General features: G+C 30.6%; 3 protein-coding genes across 6 annotated transcripts; 1 reads left to right on the top strand and 2 right to left on the bottom strand.

Annotated features, from left to right (window-relative positions):
- Positions 1 to 1175: 1175 nt before the first annotated feature.
- Positions 1176 to 4617, bottom strand: LOC113849285 (exocyst complex component EXO70B1). Its single transcript, XM_027479074.1, has one exon. The coding sequence runs from the start codon at positions 4289 to 4291 to the stop codon at positions 2291 to 2293; it is 2001 nt and encodes a 666-aa protein (XP_027334875.1). The 5' UTR covers positions 4292 to 4617; the 3' UTR covers positions 1176 to 2290.
- An 8018-nt stretch (positions 4618 to 12635) lies between these two features.
- Positions 12636 to 18311, bottom strand: LOC113849442 (probable inactive purple acid phosphatase 27). Of its 4 annotated transcripts, none has more exons than XM_027479354.1 (13): positions 18220 to 18311; positions 17647 to 17908; positions 17178 to 17269; positions 16936 to 17005; positions 16724 to 16846; positions 16443 to 16535; positions 15975 to 16104; positions 15257 to 15338; positions 15038 to 15170; positions 14232 to 14437; positions 14014 to 14139; positions 13332 to 13641; positions 12636 to 13105 (listed from the first exon to the last, which is right to left on the bottom strand). In XM_027479354.1, the coding sequence occupies exons 2-13, from the start codon at positions 17872 to 17874 to the stop codon at positions 12800 to 12802; spliced, it is 1899 nt and encodes a 632-aa protein (XP_027335155.1). In that variant the 5' UTR covers positions 17875 to 17908; positions 18220 to 18311; the 3' UTR covers positions 12636 to 12799. The 4 variants fall into 4 exon arrangements, 3 of the variants coding, with proteins under 3 accessions (XP_027335155.1, XP_027335156.1, XP_027335157.1); XR_003502094.1 differs by having other exon boundaries at positions 12990 to 13068; positions 13169 to 13641; XM_027479355.1 differs by lacking the exon at positions 18220 to 18311 and having other exon boundaries at positions 17647 to 18072.
- Positions 18312 to 21552: 3241 nt separating this feature from the next.
- LOC113851136 (subtilisin-like protease SBT5.4) lies at positions 21553 to 25637 on the top strand. The gene is made up of 11 exons (XM_027481616.1): positions 21553 to 21645; positions 21852 to 21961; positions 22047 to 22144; positions 22257 to 22421; positions 22711 to 22825; positions 23232 to 23772; positions 23899 to 23996; positions 24075 to 24320; positions 24410 to 24524; positions 24606 to 24819; positions 25093 to 25637. The coding sequence occupies exons 1-11, from the start codon at positions 21553 to 21555 to the stop codon at positions 25635 to 25637; spliced, it is 2340 nt and encodes a 779-aa protein (XP_027337417.1).
- The last annotated feature ends 70 nt before the right edge of the window (positions 25638 to 25707 follow it).

The raw sequence follows: 25707 nt of genomic DNA on the forward strand, positions 1-25707 counted from the left end.
GTAATTTTAATTTAGTTTGTTTTAAAAATAATTGTTTATTTTATTATTTCTTTTGAAAAATTTTATAAAATGACCATCCTTTTTTCAATTAGGTTATTTAAATGAACGGTGTCTAACCTAAAAAATAAAATTATAACAATTAATTAAAAAAATTAAGAATACAACCATCGGATACATAGATCAATTAGCATAGACTTATTCCAACTTAATCTTAACCACACGAAAAGAATTGTTATGCAGTAAAAGATATTAGTAATTTAGGAAAAAAGATAAAATACATGTAAATTATTAAAATGTTAACTATACAACTGTAGTTTTATCTCTAAAATATACCCTTTAATTTATAAACAAGTATCAATCTTTAAAATTAATTTTAAACTTTTAAAAATATTTTTTATTAAAAACATTAGTTTTTTAATATAATTTCTTTTGTAAAAAATTATCAATTTTAGTTGCTTACAACTAACATTAGAGACTGATATTAATATTTTTATATAAAAATAAAACATATTGCATTTAATATTATTAATATAAAAAATATTTAGTAATTCTATATTCTATTTCATAAACAAAGACTCTAGTGTAAAAGAATGAAATCCAGTTCTCTTTTCTTCCCATCACCAATTCAATAGGCTAGATCCGAATGATAATGCACCAATGGCGCGGAAAACGATGAAAAACTGAGTACACGTACTAATCGTGATGAAGTAAATCAAATAAAGTCCCAGCTCGTGTTGCTGCTAATCGTGACTAAAAGCTACTAGGATGTGGACAGCTACATTAGGAACATGATAGGGTTATTTCAATTTGACCGTTTACACATCAAATAATAGTAGAGCACTGGAGCCATTACTCTTGATTCTCCTGAATGAAAATGCAGATGCAATGAGCGTAAAACAATCTCTAGCAATTAAAACTGCAGGCAAACATGACATCACTTCCAGTAAGTAGAATTCCACAAACTTACGAAACACAGGAGACAATTCCACATGGTAAAATGACTATTTATATTCCACCCTACAACGGCCAAGTCAATAAAAATAATAATCACAGAAAATGCTTGATTAAACTTTTAAATAAGTTTTTATAAGAAAAAATAAATAATGTAAAAAAATAAATAAATTTTTTCGCATAAATTGAAAAAATAACATTTTTCTATTTTTTTTTCAAATCCTCACTTTAACTTCTTTAAAATTTATAAAAATTCATAAGATAAGTTGATTATAACTTAGATGTTTTATTTACTTTTTATACTAATTTTTTATCTTACAAAAATTTTTCTAGAAATTTACCTGAACATGCAGCATTCGACAATTATCAGGTTTCAGTGACTGTCTGATGCAATGACATGAAGTTGAATACAGGTAAATGACTGAGTAAAGCGTATGCTTATGAGATCATTACACAAAAACGAAACAGTAAACAACGCATATCCCCTGATGAGTTTAAATACTCTTGCCCAAGGTAAAAGTTTGAGACAGGCATAGCATATCCACATTGCCAGAGCTACTGATTGAGATTTTAAAAAAGGCAGTTCAAACTTAATGCAGATAAGGTGCACAAATGTAGCGTCTAAGTGTCTAACAGTGTTGACAGTAGGTACTGGATGATGGCAATTGGCAAAGATCAAAACGTATCAACAGAGAATATCACTGCACCAATCACTAGTGCATAACTTCCAACAATCAACATGATTCTACCATCATTGTAAAAGTTGTCGATCTACTTTTTATTGATTCTTGTCGGATTATCAACAACATTCTGATAAACATGCAAGTTTTTCACAAGCAAATTTTAATCTTGAGTAGATCCACTTTCTGCTAGATCTATCGCACATTTCCTCACCTCTTTTATCATCAGCTAAATATAATGCACAAATAATATGGTATGTAACAGGTAACAAATCATTGTCCTTTGATTGGCAATTAAGCAAATTGCAGCTATGTAAATACACAAGATCAGGATTGATGGTAGCTAATGAATGTACCATTTCAACAAGTATTGTGATTAATGACAAAAACATGGATAAGCTGTGGGAGACACTAGACTCGGCAATATTTATATATATATACACAACAGATATTACAGTATTCGCAGGACAAAGAAAAAATCTTTTTTGGTTGTTTGGGAAGGGGTTAGGGAGAGAAGAGTTGATTTCACAAAATCCCATTCTAACATTAACACCTGTAAAATAAACACCTATCCAGGAGAAGATACACATGACACAGGAAATCATTTTCAACTAACCCTCATAAAATGAGTTCACCTGTTAAAAGCATCTTATAATATACTATGTACTTTTTCTCCTTATGTGATGCAATACAGCAGGGGATCCTTCAAATAAATCTGATAGATAGGCCTCTAGATCCTCTGGTGTATACTTAATATATTTCCCCGCATGCCTTCCCTCTAACTGACTCTTAAACCTCCCCACAAACGAGCGGTATGCAGGAATCACCTTCTCCGATATGGATATCCGCAGCTCCTCCCGAAGCTGATCATCCGGTACCTTCCAAGCTGTCTGGGCCCTGTATATTTCCTCAAAACATGCATTGAAACTCTTGAACCTCTCCTTCAAAGCCATCTTTGATGCATTGTTAGAGCTCCCTCCTCCAATCCCTTCATCCTTCAAACAAGATAAGGCCTTGCTCCAAGCTGCTCTGAGATACCCAGTAGCACACTGGCGTATCTGACCGCGGCGTTTTCGAATCCAATCATCTCCCAAGACCTTCCTAAGATCCGAGTCCTTCACTTTCCGAACCAGGTAATAGAGATTGTTCATCAAAAACACCTGCTGCATTGCATTGTCGTCATAAAGTCTCGATTTTTCCTCAAGATTACACTCGAGCTCAGACATCAGCAAAAGAATTTGGCGTGCTAAGGGGGACATGGCCTCTAGCCGGGCACCATCACCACCAAGATCGTTTTGAAATCGATACAGGTCCTCTTCACGGATTTCCAAAAGCGAATCCATAGGGTCACCATAATCCACAAGCAACTTTAGATAATTCATAACATACCTAAGCAAAGGATGAACATCCCCACTCATGACTGGCTTCTTGGAAGTCTCATTCCTAATACAATTCTCAAACTCAGCAAACGTCCCTTTGACAGCCTCACCAAGTCCCCTCAGAACTCCATTGGCCTCACCAATCAGAAATTCATCAGAAACCATATCCTGCAAATCAGGCAACGCATCCCTCAGAGCCTCATACATATCCAATATCCTGAACAACTTCTCCGGCGACCTCTTACAAATAGCAATAGCCTCACCAAAATTCAACAACTGCATAACACACCCTTTAGCAGTTTCATTGAAACATATCTCCTTCAACTCATCCAACTCACCAAAAAGACTATCACACAGTCTCTTCTCCCCACTCAACAGCACCCCAACAACAACCTTAACAGCTTGCACCCAATTCTTCATCTTCTCATCCAAACTCTTCCACTCAACCTTCTGAACCTCTTCAATACTCAGTTTCTCAACACCAAGAATCACCAAACACTCATCCAAAGCGTCACGACGGACACTACTATAAACCTGAAGACACTCTCTTTCATAACCAGACCTAACCATACGATCGATGATTTCTCTGAGGTCCTGCACCGCTTCCGGACGCACCAAATCGTCGAACAAATCGTCTCCCAAACTCGCACCGCGCTCGTGGAACCGATGAGAACCGCGATCGCTGACCTCGCCAAAGCTCTCAAGGTTTTCATCGATTGCGCCGTCGTGAGAACCGAAGGAAAGGGAAACCCTCCTGATCGAACCGTAGCGGCTCACGGCGTCGAGAGGGATGGTGTTGCAAATCAACAGGTGGCGCAACTCCTCCTCGAGCCTCGACATCGCGAGTTGAATCGCGTTCTCGGCGCGGTCAACTATGATCTGGCCGGTTCTTCCAGCGGCGGACGGCGGCGCAATCGAGAATTGCTCCATCCAGTGGATGATTTCGTCGACGGCGGAGAAGTACTCGGCGGGGTTGTTCGGAGGGTTGAAGGGTGATGCGGATTGGCGAGAAGGTTCGCCGGAGAGGTAAGCGTCAGTGAGGATGACTTTCTCGGCGGCTTCGAAGCGGTCGAGGTCTTCGTCATCGGAGGACTTGGAATCCTCGCCGTTGATGAGGTCGGAGATGCCGGAGAGGCGGTTATCGAAGGTGGAGAAGATCAATAGCATGTCTTCGCGATCCTCTTTCGCAGTCCTGAGGCTCTTTACGATCTGCTGTGCCGTCGCCAGGACACGGTCGTCTCCGCCGGCGGCGGCGCCAAGACTGGTGGTGGTGGTGGCCATTCTTACCTCCACCGAAACGGTTTAGGGTTTTTTTATTATTATTATATTATAATCTTATAATTTTCTGAGATTTGTGGGTGTGAAAGAATAAAAGGGGTGAAGTGAAGGGTTTGGGGCTATGGAAATGTTGGAGTGAGAAAGGAAAGAGAAAAGCGAAAGGAAGATATGGTGGTGAGCATTATTCTCGGATATGTCAGAATTTTTGTTTATTTTTCTTTTTTATTTTATTTTTGGTTAAGTATTGTTGGGGACTGTTTGGGAGGACAGAAAAATGGGGAAGAAACAGACACTGTTGGCCGGCTTAGTTGGAGACTTGTACAAACACCGAGTCTGAGGCGTTGCTAATCGCGCAGTGTACCCCTTTATGGGCCTTCCAAGATTTTCCATTTGCTTCGTTATCCCATGACGTAACTTGCCTTCTCCCTTCTCATTCCCTCTAAACAAACTAACCTTCCCTTCTACATCATCTAAATTCCCTAATCTAATTTCCTTATTAATTTACCACATAATTCTTCTGTTATTTTTAAACCATCAGTTGCATCTCTCTCTCAGTTCACTTTTATTTTATCTTTTTGTATTTACATATTTTACCTACATTTTAATAAGGAAAGGAACGCAAGGTTATCAAAATAAAATTAACTCGAGTCCTCTTTTTTATGATGAGGTTTAAACATTATAAATTATAAAAAAAAAACTAGAAGTTTAAATAATATAAATCAACAATTTGACTAATGATTAAATCTTATCTATATGCTAATTTCATTCTTATACACTATTTTAAACTGCACTCTCCTGATAACAATAATTAATTTAAATTTACTTAAAATGACACTATCATTCTTAACCTTTTTAAATTTGAATTTTCTTAAAAATAATTGTGTGAATATTCTTTTTAACTTTTAATGCTTTTTAACGATCAGATTTTATTCATTAATTTCGTTAAAACTATTTATGTATACTTTTTATATTTGATTTTTTTCATTAGTTTTTTAATGCATGTTTTATTATTTATCTTGTTTTAAAAAAAATTATAAATGCGCGCAAAATGTATCAAGTCACACTAATAATGAAGCCTAAGATATGAATATTAATTTGGGCATTTTTTTTGTAGTCGTCGCTACTTCATAAGCGCGTTACTGGAAAAAACACACACAAGTAAAATTAAAGTCACCAAAATAAATTATTCGTATAGATTTTAAAGATTTATGCTAATAATATTATACGTTATATCAACAAATAATTTTATTAATAAAAATATTAATGTGTATTATTAATATATTAAGTGTTAGTATAAAACATTTTTTGTAGATATAGATATTTTAAATATATATTAACATTTTTTAAAAACTGAAATTATATTAACAGAATTTATTCTAATACTTGATAATTTTTGTGTATTAACAAATCACAATGTTTTAAAATGAGTTATATACATTACTTCACAAGTTATTCATCAAAGGTTATTTTTCGTTTTACGTATTACTTTACATTTAAAATTAATAAGTAAATATTTATCACATGAAAGTTTTTTTAATTATCGTATATAAAATAATTTTAAAATTTTTGAGATATTTTTTAAGAATAAAAAATGTACATAAATACATTTTGAATTTAATAAAGTGCAATAACTAATAAACAACCTCATCAAAATTTAAAATTATAAGGCTTAATTTGTTTAATGTGATGGTGGTAGCGTAAATTTTTAATTGGGAATTTTGACACGTAAATTGAATTAATATAAAATAAATTATTTACTTTATCTTATATCATTCTGTTTTTTATAGTTTATTAAATCACTCAATTTTAATTATTGTTCAATACACTCTCTATCTTTCACACTATTGTTTATATTCAGCATGTGCAAATCATTCATACTGAGATCTTAAATCATTAATAAATAACTGTAATTAGTGTATTTCCCATGTTAGTTATAAGAATTTTTATACTTCATACTTAAATTTTTTAATATGGTATTATTAATTATTTTTCATGTAAATCTTTCAACTAAAAATAACAACATTAATGCTCTCAATCTATAATGTATTTTTCAAAATTTTCACTTATATTCAATATTACTTTTCATTAGAATTTTCCAGCATCTAATTTAATATTGTATGACAGTTAAACTTCATAGTATTTTCTTAAAAATTAGCGCATGTCAATATATATATATATACCCATACTCGAATCTAGACCTATTTAACAAATATTTATCCAATTTATTATAAATATTTTTTTAAGTATCTAATGGGTATGGACCAATTGCCATCCCTAGTGTACTCAAATTATTTAATAACATTTGCATTAATTTTATCATGTGATTGAGTGTATTAAAAAAAAATAGTAATGTATTTCACTTTTGGTATTTTTGGAAATAGTAGTATAAAGTAATGTATTGCTGTATTATATATATATATATATATATATATATATATATATATATATTGTATTGTATTTTTAATGTAAGAGTTTTATTACTTTCTCTAGTTCAAAATAATTATCATTTTATAAGTTTTAAATTATTTATTTATTTATTTTATGGATATTGAGAAAAAATTTCAATTAACACTTGAAGAACATTTAATATTTCATATTGTCAATAAAATATTTCATTTTTTTAAAAAATGAAAAGATTATATTGTTTTGATAAATAACTTGATTAATAATAAATTGTCACATAATAAATCATTTATAATATATTTAAAAAAACTATTATAGAATTTATTGGTAAAAAATTTTAATTTATAAAGTCATACATTAATCTATAACACTTGAGTATTTATATAAAGCTTGACCCATTTATTTTAACTACTTTTTTTCTTAAGATTAGAAATTATTCCACATAAAATTTCTATCTTTAGTTTGCAGAACTAATTTCATTTTTTTTAGTTTTTTTTTAATTCTGAAAAAGCACGTCTGATTTGTGAAAATAGTTTCCAAGTAACACATACACTGAAAAAGAAAAAGAAAAATAAAACAATTCATATTTAATTGAAGTTATAAATAAAGCGAAGAACATGGTTTCGGAACAAACGGAATTTAGAAACTTCCAAACCATATTCTGAATTCTGAAATCTGAAATTGGAAGTGTGAAATCTCTGAATTGGCCATAGAGATATTTTAGAAACAAGTTGATTCCGTCAAACAGAAGAACCAGTGAATTCATTGAAACATGGAGGCTCTGGATTCTGGAGTTTTAATTGTATTTATAGAGTTGACCACTGATTGATTGATTGCATGCTCTTTTATCACATTTTAATAATCCACCAACTTGCTGGTCAAGGGTCTATTTCAATCTTATCCTCTACCCTGTTCCACTTTTTTATTCAATCCAAAAATAGTTTCACATTAGGAATTCATGATCCAAATAGTAAATAACAAATATTTTTTAGAATATCAATATATAATTTAAATCTAAAATGTTTGTAGTATTAATATGTATTCCACAATATCAAATAAAGTTAAGCAACTGTTTAAAATTCCAATGTATAAAATATCAGGATTGGTATTTATCAATAAAAAATAAAAGCTTAAAATAAGCACAGCTATGGAAATTTATACAAGTAATTAAAAAAACTAAAATTAAGATTAAAGTAGTTGTTAAACTTAAGAATTTGGGCCCCATAACAAAGGAGTTATGGGTGATTAGATAACATTAATAAGGTTGAAATAAAGAAGTGTGGGGCACATGCTTGGCATCTCTGATTCATAGAGTGGGCTTTAGGTCAATGTCATGGCTGTTGGTCGTTTTAAACTACCACAGTCATATTATACCCAAACAAATTTTACAAAAAGAAAAGAAAAAGAAATAAATTTATAACTTTATATTACAAATGCAACTAATAATAATTACTAACTGTATATAACTTCATAAATATACGTAAATATAAAAATTAAATTTGAAATATGTTTAAGGAAATTTTTTAATTAATTTAATTAAGAATAACAATTTTAAAACATTTTAATACTTTTAATACCGACAGAGAAAATGAAAAGTATTGGTCAAAATAAAATTGTAAATCTTATATGATTGGTTCAAAGAAAAAGAAAATTTATTTGATATAAAATTTACAAAATGTGTATATGACAAAATAATGAAAACAATGATTATACAATTGTAAAAAATATAAACCAACATCTATAATATAAAAAATTTCGTTAGAAGAGACATTCAATTCATTTAATTTTAATATACTAATATAACCATTAACTAATTAGAATGCATTATAAACATAATTTTTATATTAATCATTATAGAAATTAATTGATAATAAATTGAATAACAGTGTAAAAAACATTTAAGTTTATTTATTATAATAATACCATATTTCTTACATGAATATTAAAAGAAATCATTATTAAAGATTAACAAACTTTAAAATATTTTGTTTACACAATTTTATGTGTCCGAGCAATAAACTAATCGGGAAGCAGTTAAAAATTTGAAAACAACATTCACATTTTTTTTAAATAGTATCATTATATTACTGTATTAATAACAAAAGTAAGACAATCCTTTTATAATTAAGAAGTAAAGAAAAATATTTTCCAAATCCGATTAACCTCTCGTGTTTAAGAACTTTCATCTCATCTATAAGTAAAAAAGAGAAGAGATCACGTGATAAGAAATCAAGCAACTTTATATCAAGAGAAAATTATAAATAGTGTTGGGCTGACATTTTTTTAAAGTTAGAGTAAAAGCTTTTGGTAACTTTAAAACTGTGAACTTTAAATTTGTGTTAAAGTTTAAAACCTTTGGCAATTGTGTTTCTGATTTTTAAGATTTGAAATAAAAATGATAAATTAAAAGAGAACGAAATGCTTCAAAATTAGCTTATTTAATGTTTTTTAAAATATTTTTCATTTAAAATAAAAGCTCTTTTATATTTTTCAAGATTTTTGTAGAATTATGTTTGACATAATTTTACTTTTTGTAAAATAACACAGATTAAAAGAAATCAAGTAAAATACTATCATAATAGAATGATTTTAAAAGTATTTAATTATTTTTAATGATTAATGTTTGTTGTTAACTTACTAATTTTTTTATTTATTTTGAAAACAGTATTAAGAAATAAAACATTTTTTATAACTTAAAATAACAGTGGTATTTAACACGCGGACTTAATAGAATAATAATAAAATAACATAACATAATGAGACATTATAATTATGTTCTGTAGAATGTGCTCGGCAAGTTTAAACTCTACATGACCACTCGTTTTTATTTTGTACTTGGAAATTTCAGAATATATTTTTTGAGAATCTTACTTTTGACGAAAATAATAAATTTGAATCCTATAATTATACATAAATAATTAATTTTCTATAACAAATTTAAAAAATATCTCATAAATTTAATATTTTAATTATAGTTATTTATAATAAAATTTAATACTTAAATTATCGTATTTCTATTTAATATGTTCCTTGACGCTTACTATTTACTAGGAAGACAAAATATCTGTATAATATATATTGTGTAATATTTAGTTGAGTATTAAAAAAAATGAATAAAGTGTGACTTTTTTTTTTCAAAGTATCATTTATTAATTTTTTTTAATTGTTAAAGCCTTCAGGCTATTAATTTTTTTAAATATCGATAAAATAAAAAATTTGAATTTACAAAAGTGTATTATTTTATAAATAATTACAAAATTTCACAAATATTACGATATTAAACAACTGAAGTAATAATATTTACAGATTTAATTTATTTAAAGTGAAGATACATGTAAAATTACAAATAAAGATATATTTACTGCTAATTAAAGTTATTTATATTTATAAAATATTTAAATTTGAATTAATAATAAATAAATTCTCATTTGTTTTTTGCAATTAATGGAGTTAAATTTATTTAACCTTTGGAGGTTGAGTTTTCAGCACATTCATTTACAAACGTGAAATACAAGAAAACAAGTTTTTAAACAAATAGAAGGGAACATGCAGTAGTATGGTTGTCGGTAATTAATGTATTTACTTGCAATTGAAGAATGATTTAATTTCAAAGCAAATTGAAAATAAATTTAAAAATACAAATTTAAGAATAATAGAAGCAAATTAATGTGTTTCTATCTCCAAATTTTAATTTAGGTAAATTTTTTATTTTCATAATTTAAATTGCTTGCATTTAATATTTTTAATTAAGTTTTTTGGTTAAATTTTATTTAATAATTAATTAAAATGGCGTATGATTCACGAAATGAGACACTTCAGCCAATAAAAAAAAGTAAAAAACATACATTTAAAATTTTATTTACAGATTGCTTAAACCGAATATTGTGACTATATTTATATTTTTATTTGGTATGTGATATTTCTTAACACTCATAGACATTTGCTACATAAAATATGTAGGAGTGGACATGGTTGTCCAACATTCAATTGGAATAAAAACTAATGGATAATTTACTCTTAAAATATAGTTTATAATAGAATAATTGTTCAAATTTTATAAAGAGTATATTAACTATATTTTAAAATAATACTAGTATAGTTCAGTGGCAATAGTTAGTGATTTTGGTGTGAGAAGTGTAGATCTATATTTACAGTAATTGACTAATGCTGATGCATTTTAATAAACGTTGATCATAGTTGGCAGTGGTTCATAACTATTGAAGATTATGCTGACTATTCATGAGGATGATTCCACGATAATGACAATTTTGTGACATACTCATAATGCCATGCTGCTAACTCTACCCACAATATTTGCCAGAAATTGCACTTTTTTTTTTACCTTTTTTGAAATAATTGTCTTGTAATGTCAAATAGCACCCTTGATAGTGGAACGTCCCAGCAAATATAATTTTGATGAAACTCTTTCATAAATTTTGATGTAATGACAAACTGTTTCATGTTTTATAAATATAAAACAGTCGCATAAATCTATATTTTTCAATAAATACGTCAGATTTTTGTTAAGACCATTTAATTCTTCACGGTTACAATACATGTGTTTTTTTTGTTTTTTTGTTTTTTTTTTTTTATAAATTGTAAATTTTGAGACAGCACAATAACATAAGTTACTTATGTTGCTGGGATCACATAATCTCTTATTGCCTAATAATTTTCGTAGTCGGCATGTTTGCTTTAATGCATTAGAAGGAATACATAAGTATATTTGATAAGATATTTTAATTAATTTTAATAATGTACTTTCTAAATTATTTAATTAAAATAAATGTATTTTCTTTGCAAACTAATTTTTCTTATTAGGTTGAAGTTGTTTCTAAATTTTATTTGAAATAGTGATTTAACTTATATCTTTATTTTTCTATTTTAAGAAAATTATTTATTTATCCCCTCTTTTAAGATTGTGATATTTTAATATTTTTCATATTACATTATTTATTTTGTTTTTATACTAATTATTTTTGTTACTATAATATTTTATCTTTAAATAAAATAATGAGTTTAAAATTAGTTAAAATTTATAATTAAATTAAAAAAATTGTCTACAAAATTTAAATAGAATTTACATAAAAATCATATCCATATCCTTTTTATATTATTTTATATTTATCAGATAAATAGTTAATTTTATTAACACTTTTAATTCAATAAGTTAACATTAATATTTTTAGTTAAAAATTAATTTTCTATTTTCAGTTAGCGTATCAACTATTTTTCCAAATCTAACCCTAACGCCAACTCGAAAAACCTATATACCATCTAATTTTGTAGAGAACCAATTTCAAAACTCATCAAAATAAGAACCAATTCTTAAGTCCTGGTGTGCACATTTGGCAACACTCAATTCCAAAATCATCTATACTTGTAACTTTCACGAGTTTGCTTTTTGGGTTAGGCTAACTAATACTTCAGTATCCACATCAGTATCAGTATTTCATGCACACCTCACTTTATTGGTATCCGAAATCCTTCATTTGACACAAATGAGAAAGCCCTTTATAGGTAGAGCATCTACTCCAGCATAAATTCTCAAACTTTTTTCTTTTATGTGAAGAATGACAAATTCCTAACAGTAAAGGAAGTGTGACATTCCTTTGAAGAGTTTGTCATAATTGTGTCTCTTCTGATATCCATCACTTCCTTCTATGCAATTGTAATTTTGCTGCTATTTGCACGTGAAGTTCAGGTGGTACTTGCAGAATGGGTTCCGCATTCTCTTATCAGTCATGGGTCCATGATCATAATTTTTTGATATATCAGCTGGTATGAAGAATAACTCGGCCCAAATGTTTACGTGATAACTAAAATGAATGCTCTGTATCTTTAATAGGTCAGAATTATGCAATCCATCTAGCCACTGATTATTTACTAAATAGTATTGTATTAATTTGGTGTGTATTATTGCAGCTATGTAATCTAACATGTGATAAGAATTGCACAGGCCACGCTTAATCGTTGCATAAGGTGTAACTAAACTTTTTCTTGATGCTACTTAATATATATTGTAAATGTTTGAGCCATGAGACAAAGTTATGGATACAGTTTTTCAGAAAAGAAAAGAAAAGCTATCAGAAGGAACAACGAAGCAGTTCAATTTGCTGAAGTGGTTGCTTCACAACCATCATGCACACAGGCCAAGACATCTTTATAATCCCTTGAAATGGTAAAAGAATCGTAGACCTTTCCATCACTGCTTTTCTTGTATTCAAAGAGGAGAGATGAATGATTGAATGCTGTCAATTTGACAAACCCAAAGTCGTAGTCTCTATAAAGACTCCAACTGGGGGTTACTTGGCTGAAGTTTGACAAGTGGCTTCCTGCCCCTCCAACAACAACGTGAATTGTTCCATTCACAACACCTGAATAGTGAGACTTTTCTGTATTCACACATTGATTCTGCACATGGATTTTGTTTATAAAAAAAAAATAGCATTAGCATGGAAATTATTAAAAGCTCACCATTGTAACAGTAGCAACCATCCGTTGATCATTTCAACAATTTTGATTAGATAAAAAGCACACCATGAAATGCATACAACAAGAAAACAAATCATGGACGTATAAATTGTGCAAGTTGGTTCGAATTGAACAAAGTCATGTTATATTTGGCCATTATCCTTACCTGATAAATGGGGCACGTCCTCTCGTAGTTATGGATATGACCATAAAATGCAATGTCTACTTTATATTTCTGCCAAAGTTTTTGCAAACTTTCCCTTCCCATGGGTTCTTCAAATGAGCCCTCCAACCCATACCAAAAATTAGATGAATATCCAAGCACCCTATGAGCAGCAAAAATCAACCAGGGTTGTTTCTGTCTGTCTACTGTTGCAAGGCAATGCTCAATGAATTTGTATTGTTCTGATCCTTCTCTCCAATCATGCTCAGTGTCAGCTATGCAGAAGCGAAACATGCCATAATCTGTCCCATACCTGGGTATTCAGAATGTCAATTATTATATATATAAAAAATGAAAAATATCATTTCTATATATCATTAGAATTACAACTCACTTTATGTACATAACGCAGAATTATTCATGTTGTAATACTTAAACATATTTATGTCACGAGTCATTTTGAAAATTCATATTGACCACCTTTGTAACAAAAGAAAATTCATTACTTCAAATTTAGTGTGTTTGGACTTTGTATTAACTTCTATTGTGCTCAAAATGGTTTTCCAATCAATATATTAATAACATATCTTTTGATGAAAAACATGATTTTCCCTAAAATTTGATGTAATCCAAACATGCACCTACTTAAATGGACAAATTTAAATTTTTCATGAAATCAATGTACCAAAAGTTTGCTCTGTTTTCAGCTGGAACAAAAAACATGGTCTGAGCCAAAACTCCACATTCACCACCTGAATCTGTAGTGTCATAAAAGGATCCTGTGTTGGGCCAATCACGTTCATGATTACCGCTGCACATTTGTTAGACAATTCTTGTTCAATACATAACTAACGCATGAATCTAATTTACGTTCCAACAGAAGGTGTGGACAACAGGCCAAACCTGGCAATCATATAAGGTACTGTCGATGCAATTGGTTCCACTTGAGCTGTGAATTGGTCCCACTGTGAGAGGTATCCATTTGCATAAGTTATATCTCCTATGTGGAAAACAATGTCAATATTTTCTAAATCCTTGATGAGCTGGTCAGTGGTGTTAAGTGAACCAGGTTGGTAGTTACTATACTCATTTGAACCATCACGCTCAGCCTGAAACAAATCGAAAGAAAAGTAGATGTTTTTATCAATAATCATGCTCAACAGTTATCTTGCAATTTTATCATTTTTAACCTGACCATTTCTTTTGGGTGATACAGGTTTACAGTACAGAATGAGAAAGCAAGCCAACGAAGTTGCTTGGCTAAAATGTCAATCAAATGATGACATCTGTGTGAAAAGCTTAAATTGATCAACCGGGTAAATTTAAAAAGACATGTTCATCGATACACAGGTATCAGTGAAAGAAACAAATGCAGACATCTCAAATAGACGAGAAAGCAGCTTATGACTGTTTAACCTATATATTCCAGACTAACAAATTCCAAATATATTGATGATACGGTCATCTAATAATTTATGATCTTCAAGATTATAGTGAAGAGTTAGTGTAGAGTGATCAAATAAATACAGATGTTAAAAGCTAGAGTTGTTTTTCTTGACAAATCAGTGGTCAAGATCCTTACTTTGTCCATTCATAAATATGCCTAAAGATTGCACTTGGTTTGAGCATGCAAGGTTCTTCCTCCCAAAGACAGTTTCAGGCAATCTTCTTTCTTTATATAATTTTTTTCTTGAAACAATTAATATTACCTTGCCCATGTCACCAAATATGATAACACGTTGCAGTGAGTCCTGTCCAGGATAAGGTGACGACTTGAATGAATATTTTTTGCTCCAAATATATGAACCATTGGACAAAATATGCCCTAATCGATAGGTATACCTGAAAATATATATTTTAAAAAATATAGAACAAACTCTGCCAGTTGTTATTGTGTTATAAACAGAAATGGATATCCAAATGCATACACTAAATTTGGCCAAAGATCTTTGAGGAAACTTGTGTGTATGAAACCAGGGTCACGCCAACCAACAGTTTGTGCAGGGGAACCTGCAAGTGAGAGTAACAACAGAACCATATTACACAGTTATAGAAAATCCTATTCCCAATTTGTATTGAAAGGAGATTCATTTCCAAAAGAATAAAAAAGAAGTAATCTGTATGCAAGAGTTTCCAACATATAGCCAAGACAAATTAACATTCCACCATTTATTTCCAAGTTCACAAGGAAGCAATAGCTTGGATTGAAATGTTGTCAAATTGTATAGAAAACATGAGAAGCAAGATTTGATAGCAATTTAAACAGGAAAAGCATTACTGGTCATGGACTTTTGCCTACCAAAATCTACTTATATTAAAACTTAGGTTTTCAGTTTTTGGTTTCTTACTATCCCACCCTCCATTTCATTAGGTGCCACTCTAGTATAATTTTCAGGAAAAGAAGTTTGTTCTTCTCGGTATATTTTGATGACACATTATGGGGAACATTGTAGAAGGGCCCTAAGACTTAAGAGAGGAGGGAAGGTGTATATAAACCAAGTGATTTCAATTTCAAAGTAATAGCAGAATGCCAAGCAAAAGTTCAATTTATCATTCAGGTTTTCTGAAAAATATTAACTGGGCCAGACCATGCATGAAATAAAAACCCAATGTGGTGCCATGCTAAGCAAATTAAATAAACCATACCACACACGGTGTTACGACCAAATGTCAATGTTCCAGCAGGAGATTGCACTGGCGCTCTACCCTTAGGACCCCACTCAACAAACGGGATAGCTTCATGTAGGTCATATCCACTAGTCCAGGTAACTGTCATCTGCATAAGACAAGCCAAATAATCCTGAAATCACTTCTGTAGTCTCATAGGGGTTCCAGAATGTTTAACAAACAAAATGCTGAAAATAGCATCAATTCCTATTTCTATGGTATCATGTCAAACTTAGAAAGTCTAATGAGAACTTCAGAAGACAATCACCATTGGAGGTTTGTGCTCAAAGTCTATAAAGTTTAGATCGTGTCTCTTGGGATACTTGGATGCTTTGTATAAAGAAACAACATCACTAAAACAGCCATAATAGGAGAAATACGAGCAGCAAATGCTATTCCTAGAGTGAGCATAATATTAAAGACCTTTAAGCATGAAGATAAACTTACTTCATCCCATGACTTCCCTTGAGCAAGACGTGGATATAGAGGTGCTTTAGGATTGACAAATGATATGAAATTAGAAACTGACACAAGCTTAGGCTGCAGTGTTCAATCAGATGAAAATAAGTTAGCACACAAATCATCTACATTAAGTGCATTGGTGTAATATATTGACTGTGCTAACAGGCAATGCTACATCTAAGGTGAGACTCAATTAACACGAGCATGTTTTAGTTAGAATGAGAAGGAGATAACAGATATATAAGAACTTAAGAGTCTGGAAACACATTTGATATTCCGCCTGAAAATAGCGCAAAGGAAAAATCTGCACGTTGATTAATCAACTGGAACTTCAAAGAAGCTTTTCCTGTCTTTGTATAGTGTGAGTTGGAGAAATTCACAAGCTTGTACTGGTACAAAGTTTCAAATAAAACCACATGAGTAATGACCACTTAGAAAATTATTCCTACCTGAATTGACTCAATTCAATCAAACATACCTTTATGGGGGCTGAGCAAATGTATGGAGTCTGTTCTTTTGGGTCATTCACAGGTGGACAGGTTGATGAACTACCATTGTAAAAGAAGAATCTCATTTAGTTCTTTTCACAATAATTAGACTTATAAACAACTAAATTGGAAAATTTTAGTTTATTGAGAAAATGCTTGGTACAGTGTCTGGTCTTGAGTTATATGCAATATTCAATAGAAGTCCATAATGTGAAAAAGATATGTGCATTACTTGAACTTTGCAGGAGAGAAAACTCCAACCCAATCATCTACAGATGGTTCAGGGTAATCAACATCTACGGTCACCCATTGAGTATCCTCACCCTGAAATCATATACATCAAAACAGAGATGAGTCAACTTAAAAACCCCACAAAAATCATATCCATCACTTTACACTTTTAATTTGCATTACAGTCCCGCATAGAGTGTAGAACCTAGTAGCCTACAAAACACGCCAACACTTGGCCTTTACTAAATTAGCAAAGTTTAAGGAACATGTTATGCTGTTATTTTTTCGGCTTTTCTAACGTTTGACAAAGACACATGATAATAAATCGATAAATAGTAAATTTTTATTGAAAGTTGTAGCACGTTATCATTAAATTCAGTGACATCACGCGATTTCTAATAAAAACTTCTACATAGGTTCTTGTTCCATGTCTTTGACACACCTTAGAAAAACCGTTATGTTTATGTTACCTTCGAGCCGAGAAGAGCAGGGGTGGCTTTAATGGAGGCGCTAGAATGAAGCGAAACAACGGTTTTGTGGATGGCAATTTTGGAGAGAGGTTGTTCCCCAAATCCTTGAACGTGAGCATAGCCAAAAACGAAGTTAAAGTTGAGCAACCACGCAATTACAAGAACCAGAGTCATGTTGCGCCAGAGATATCCTAGAACGCACTTTTCTGCTTCCATGTTCATATGCATTTTCTTTCGTCAAACTCTTGAAGAGGACTAATAATTTAGTTAGTAAAACAGTAATGTTCAAGTCTCTGCAAGAGAGCGCCTACTTTCTAGTTTATTTTATAGGCATTATAATGGATTAACAGGTCTACTGAGTCAGTCTGATTTTGATCCTTTTCTTAACGTAGATAAGTAAATATTTTGATTATTATCTTTAATCTTAATGAGATATTCGGTTTCTTTTTTTTATATGTAAGATAGAGCAGAAAAGGATAAATAAATATTTTAATTATTATCTTTAATTTTGATAAGATATTCAATTTTTTTTTTTATATGTAAGATCGATCAGTTTCTTGACTACTACACTACGTATATATGCTGTTTGGATACTCAGAATCATTCCATTTTGACTTCGTTCCGCTTTTTTCTGGTTTGTGTGTTTCTCACTCGACAACCACATGAATGATAAATTTGTAGCTTTTTTTTTTTTTAAGCAGAGTAGACTCTGAGGGAAGAGCGTAAGAGAAGGTGCAGAGTAAACGGGAATTTGTTCCACCAACCAGCCTTTCAAGTCAAACAAATTGTTAGAATTTAGAAGTTATGTATTTTGTTCTTGATTCAATTATTCATGCTTTTTATCAATCAACTACAATTTAACCCATTAAAATATAAGATAAAAATATATCATCATTTCCGTAATTAATCTTTGAAATAAGATGGACATCAGATCTTTTAAATGATCTTTTGATAATTATGAATTCTCACACTTAGCTTTGAATTATTTATATTTAGTAACAGTTAACAAAAATAATAATCTAACTGTATATAATTATATTTTAAGAAAAATATTCTTTTAAATGAAGTTGTTAATATTCATAAGATCCATCAATTAAATGAAACGGTTATCGTTGAAATGAATTATGATATAATATACTAATTAAATAAATATAAATATTAATTTAAGAAAAACTAAAAAAGTAATATAATTGAAAACTAAATAAGAAATATTAATTTAAAAAAATGTGTATCACAAAAATAAAAAAGCATAATTGTAGATAGAAGTTATGATCAACGGATATAGCAATGAGGCAGGTTTAACTATTTTCAATTCCGCCTTTGTAAATATGGACCAGTTTAGAATATTTTTTAAAAGTGACAAAAGATTAACATTCAATTATTAAAATTTAATTTATATTTTCAAGAATTATAAAAAGTAAGAATGAGAGAATAGAATTCTAACTTTCGTATATATGGTAAAATACAAGATGCCATAAAATTCGAAGGGCCAAGCCTATTAAAAATAATTTTATATTTGAAGACTTTTTAAATTTTTATTTAGTTGTCAATTGTTTTAGAATTTTTAATAATATATTTATCATCATAAATAATATATATATTTTTTAATTTGAAATTAAAACTATCCATTTGCCATCCGATTCAAAATCGATATCTTTTCCATCAATTCTACAAGTGCTTGGTCTCTCTGAGGATAAGATCCTATTCTGAGCCTCATCAAAAGCCAAGTACTGCATTGCCCCACCGGTGTTTATCATATTCACCAAACCAATTAGAGCAAACCGCATGAATTTTGCAGGCAACACAGTCACAGGGGAAACAGTTATAAGCTCGAAATTGAATGGCTCCAAGGATATCTCTTCACTGTCAGATGGTGATGAAAGGACAAGTTTCTTGGTTGATACCTGATGAGAAATCAGCAGCACTTTGTTAGACCCGATCTCACGAAATCAGCCTCGTGCTTGTTAGTTAAACACCCAGAGTTCATCCCTTACCATTCACATAAAATGGAAAACTCTAACCTTCAATGGCCATAAAAGAAGAAGGATTAAGAACCCTAAAAGAAAGATTGGAAGAGACCTTCTTGCATTAAGAAAAATTTCTAATAAAAATAAATATTAAATATGTTAAATTAATTATTAATAAATATAAATATTTGTTTCACTTAAGAGGGCTTCAAGACACTAAATCAAATACGTATGTATTTGTGTGAAACTAATTAAAAGCTCCTAACTATATAACAGGCTAAAATATATTAAACGAGTTAAAAAAATAAAATATTTAGATTAAATATACTTATTTATGTATTATCTACCTTTTAATTAGATAATTGAACACCTATCACTTATTAATTTTTAATATGTGCCTAAAAGTATATAATAAAAAGTTAATAAATAATTTTTATTAAAAATATAATAATATATTCAAAATCTTATAATATTTTATAATTTTTATTAAATTTTATTATATATCTTTTTATTGTGTATATTTAAACGCCCAATAAAAATTTATTTATTTATTATTAACCAATTAATTCAACACAAGTCATAAAGGTCTAAAAAGTGAGTTGATATTTTTGTTGGGACTGACTAAGTGTAACTTATTTGAAAAATTAATTATAAAAATTATAAATAAATTAGTTTTAATTAATTACAATGTACAAGTATTTTATTTTAAATAAATAATATTTTAATGATTAGAAAAATAAATTTTTAAATAATTATATATGTATATATATAAAAAAATATTTTTAAAAAATTAATTTAATTCTTTAATTACAAAATATAAGATAACAAGAACTTTTTATAAATATAAACATAAATATTTGCAAAAAATCTAGAAAATTATATAAAGTAATAAAGAAAAATTAAATAACAACTTTTGTCTTAAAAATTTAAAACAAAATTAACAAAAAAGTAAGTAAAAATTAAATTAATTATAACAAAAAAAGTATAGTTTATATCTTAATCATATGAACAATATAAATGACTAATTTTAAAAAAAGTAACTCTACTAATTAAATGTCTCATCTCCAAAATAAAATATTCTTGTTTATAATATAAAAATTAAATTAATTATAACAAAAAAAAGTATAGATTACATGTCATTCTTAATCAATTTGAATTATCAACAATATACGTAACTAATTGTAAAAAAAAGTAACTTTATTAAATGTCTCATCTCTAAAATAAGATATTCTCATTTATAATATCAAAATTATTTATTAATAATTAACTTTAAATTTTAAATGCTAACTTTCTAAAACATTTTAAAAGCTACTTTGCTTTAAATTTTAAAAATTAAATGTTTTTTTTATCCAATACGTCACAAATTCTTAAATTATTGTTTCATTAAATACACTCTAGATAGAAATTATTTTACCATTAAAAAATAAAGAATCAAAGGTATTAAATAAGGAATAGCAAAAAGGAAAAAAGGTATTAAATAAGGATAAATATAAATACATAGGTATATAATAAATAATTGCTCATATTTTGCCTTAATTTCTTTTTCTTTAAAGTATTTATACCTTTGAGAAAAAAATTCCATTAAATAAAAATTAATTGCGATACATGAAGACTTATATTTGAAATCACTCACCGTTTATTCTCTCTTTATATATTATTATTGTTATTATTATCAAGAATAATGTCCACATTTACGTGATTTCTTACCTTAAAAAATAAAAAGAATTGCCATAATTCATTCAATTTCTTTATTTACGTAAACCGAACCTTAGAAAAAATTGAATGATTTTCCATCAGAGTTGAGTCCATCTTGAATGCCAAATGGTTGTCAACAGTTGGAGCCTGCTGAGGTTGATTTAATTCAGAAGTAGTCATAGAACAAAGCTATATAAACAAGGAAAAGCATAGACTCATTGCACATCTCTGAAATATATCAATCATGAAGGAAACAATATGGCCATCAATTTTTCATGTGTTATTGTCACTTATTCTTTGCATTCTGTTGCAAAAACCTACCCAAGCAATCAAACAGGCAAGCTATACCTTAATCTTCACTTGTAGTTGTATTATTCACTAATTTTCTGATTTTTTAAATTGAAAATGGTTCCGAGTTTCTCGTGACGATTGATAGCTTATTATATATAACATATTATTAAAGGTGTTACTCATCCTAGTGTTAGCTGAAGTCTTAATTTTCATATTTGAATGTTAATCATAATTCATGTTTTGTTTTTTCAGTCCTATGTTGTATACTTAGGATCACATTCTTTTGGTCCAAACCCTACATCAGTTGACTTTGAATCTGTCACGAACTCTCACTATGATTTACTTGGATCTTGCATTGGAAGGTATAGAATTTAAACCCATGTCCATGAAATTCTCTGGTGATAAAACCAATATAAAATAATGCGATTTTTTTTTTGTCTTACACAGCTCCGAGAAGGCCAAAGAATCAATATTTTACTCTTATCGTAGATATATTAATGGCTTTGCTGCAGTACTTGACGAAGATGAAGCAGCGGAGATTGCGAGTATGCAGTTCAACTTCATGCATTTATCCTTTGCATAATGTGTATCATGGATAATGTGTCAAGTAGTTACTTTAATTTTCTAACTACTGTTTTCTTTTAATGGTGCATGTAGAACATCCGAATGTAGTATCCGTTTTCTTAAACCAAGAACGGAAATTGCACACAACACATTCATGGGAATTCCTTGGGTTAGCAGAGAGAAATGGTGTATTTTCACAGGACTCAGTGTGGCAGAAGACAAAGGGTGAAGATATCATTATTGGAAATCTAGACACCGGTAATAAAGGATATTGAGATTTTTTTTTATGCCGTTGCATGTGACCTGTCTCGTAAAATTTTATTTGAACTATTTTTCTGTCAATTATTTATAATATCAATTTTTTTAACGCGTCTCCGAAGATGTATGATAAAAAATCAATTAGAAATTACAGCATTTAATATTATTCATGTATTAAATCTTGTAATTTTAATTGATCGCACCCTTTATCTAATGGATAACTCTTAGTACTTGAATGTTCTTCCACCTATTGCTAGCTCTTTTTTATTGATGCTGTGACTTTTGGTAGGTGTTTGGCCTGAATCCAAGAGTTTTAGCGATGAAGGGATGGGACCAGTCCCAAAAAAGTGGCGCGGAATCTGTCAAACTGATAATAATAATCAAGATAAATTTCACTGCAACAGGTTTATTTTTTTAACACTGCAAATTTCTTCAAACTATCCCATGCATCTAATAGTTAGTCTGACAAACAAAACTAGTATATGAAGATTGTTTCTGATAAACGTTCATTCTTTGTTAATATTAATTTTATTAGCTTTAGTTATAAACAGATATTTGGGTTTCCAGTATGTGGCAAGGAATTGAACTTTCTTAGATAGCTTAACGTCATTCATAAGCTTGTTATGACTTTTTGAAAAATTAATCCTTACGATATATGTTTGAGAAACACTGAATGAGAACACAAGGAGTTTTAAGCTTGAGCAGCAGTTTAGGTTGAGCTTACTAACGATTTATTTTGTATTGCATCGCTTGCATCATGAGAAAATTCATTGAGTTTTGACTATATTTTAATTTTTTCACGATATGTAGGAAGCTTATTGGAGCAAGATATTTTTACAAAGGTTTTGAGGCAAGTGGTAAAATACTAAATGCCTCGTTGCTTAGTGCACGTGACTATGAAGGTCACGGTTCTCATACTTTATCAACAGCTGGTGGTAATTTTGTTCCCGGAGTTGGTGTATTTGGCTTTGGCAATGGAACACTGAGTGGTGGATCACCAAAAGCTAGAGTTGCAGCATATAAGGTGTGCTGGCCACAAGACGTGGCCGGTGGTGGATGTTTTGATGCAGACATTTTGGCTGCTTTTGATGCTGCCATAAGTGATGGCGTTGATGTGCTCTCAGTGTCTTTGGGTTCTACTGCTCCCATAGAATATTTTGAAAGTGCTACATCCATAGGGTCCTTCCATGCTGCTGCTAACGGCATAATAGTAGTTAGTTCCGCAGGAAATTCTGGACCTGCTCCTTTTACTTTATCCAACATGGAACCCTGGATGCTTACAATTGCTGCTAGTACTATTGATAGAGACTTTGCCAGTTATGTTACACTTGGTGACAAGAAAATGTTCAAGGTATATATTTTGTCTATTGCGCCTTGTTTTTCTTGTTATATGAAAACCCATATGTCACTTTATTTAATTTTTCTTCTCTCTGAGGCTCATTTGCATCAAACCTACTTTTGGTTCTTTTGTTGCTAGGGAGCTAGCCTTTCTGAGCATGTCTTACCATCTGGCAAGTTGTACCCTTTGATTAGTTCTATTGATGCCAAAGCTGAGCTTGCACCTGCTATAGATGCGTAAGAACATTCATACCAAGTTAACCTTCTACATTAACTTTATCTTGGGGATGTTAAATTCTTTGTCAATTGTTGTAGCCAATTTTGCCTGAATGAAACTCTTGATCCTAAGAAGGTGAAGGGAAAAATAGTGGTCTGTCTTCGTGGTCAAGATAGTAGAGCTGGCAAGAGTACGCAAGCTGCTCTTGCAGGTGCTGTTGGAATGATATTGGCTAATGACAAGGACTCGGGGGATAGCACCATAGCTGACCCTCATGTGCTTCCTGCATCACATGTTAGCTTTGCAGATGGCAATTACATTTATAGTTACATCAACCGCACCAAGTAATTTCTTCGTCATGCTTTAGGCTCTTGAAATTTTTGCTAGTTTTGATCCCATGATTGGGCTTTTCCATAACATTTTATATTACCAGGTCACCTGTGGCTTACATTTCTGGAGTGAAAACAGAATTGGGTACAAAGCCAGCTCCAGTTGTGGCTTCATTTTCATCAAGGGGCCCCAATGGCCTTGAGGGAGCGATCCTTAAGGTTCGATATTTGTTTTGATGATTTTCAGTGCCCCCTTATGACTTAAGTGATCGTGCAATTGTAATTTTTGTGGTGTTTCAGCCTGATGTCACTGCACCAGGAGTGAGCATCATTGCTGCTTTTAGTGAAGCCACATCTCCAACAGAACTAGCATTTGACAAACGCAGAACACCTTTCATTACTATGTCAGGCACTTCAATGTCATGCCCTCATGTTTCTGGCCTTGCTGGGTTGCTCAAGGCACTTCATCCTGATTGGAGTCCAGCTGCTATTAAGTCAGCAATCATGACCACAGGTAAAGTACATTATTTTTACACTTTACACACCTATTAATTTTGGCATTTAATTTTTAGTTCTAGTTTTGGAGTGTCTGTAGTTATTCCGATGTATTTATAATAGCTTATTTTTGTTTTAAATACTATTTTTTTCTGTTACTTTTTCTACATTACATTATTTATAAGTAATGTCATCCTTTACTTCTTTATTTTCTTGTTCTCTCTCGCTAAGTGCATACACCTAACGAGTACATGAAAAACATTTTCCTTAAAAAAATGCATGCCTTTTGCAGCAACTACAACAGATAACTCTGAAAGGCCTATCCATGATTCATCAAAAGCGGAGGCAACTCCATTTGCCTATGGAACAGGGCACATTCAACCTAATAAGGCAGCGAACCCTGGCCTTGTATACGACCTAAATATTACTGATTATTTGAACTTTTTGTGTGGTCGTGGCTACAAAAGTTCCCAGCTAAGGTTGTTCTACGGGCAGCCTTACACATGTCCAGAGTCGTTCAATGTACTAGATTTCAACTATCCAGCAATCACCATCCCTAATTTTGACCGTGGACATCCTCTTAATGTCACTCGAACGGTTACTAATGTTGGGTCCCCAAGCAATTATAAAGTGAACATCAAGCAACCTCCACAATTTGTAGTTTCTGTTGAGCCTAACGAACTGAGCTTTAAGGAAAAGGGTGAAAAAAGGGAGTTCATTGTTACGCTTGTCTTAAAGCCTCATAGTAAGTATATCACTGATTACGAAATTGGGTGGTTGGAGTGGACCAATGGCGAGAACTATGTCAGGAGTCCTATTGTAATTAGATTCCAGTAATGAGGTTTGTGTTGATGCTGCATTTACCACCACCTATTTGGACTGGTGTATGTCATTTTTTTAAGTATTT

The sequence above is a fragment of the Abrus precatorius genome, unplaced genomic scaffold (genome assembly GCF_003935025.1).
Source record: "Abrus precatorius isolate BTA unplaced genomic scaffold, Abrus_2018 Scaffold9, whole genome shotgun sequence".
Taxonomy (NCBI): domain Eukaryota; kingdom Viridiplantae; phylum Streptophyta; class Magnoliopsida; order Fabales; family Fabaceae; genus Abrus; species Abrus precatorius.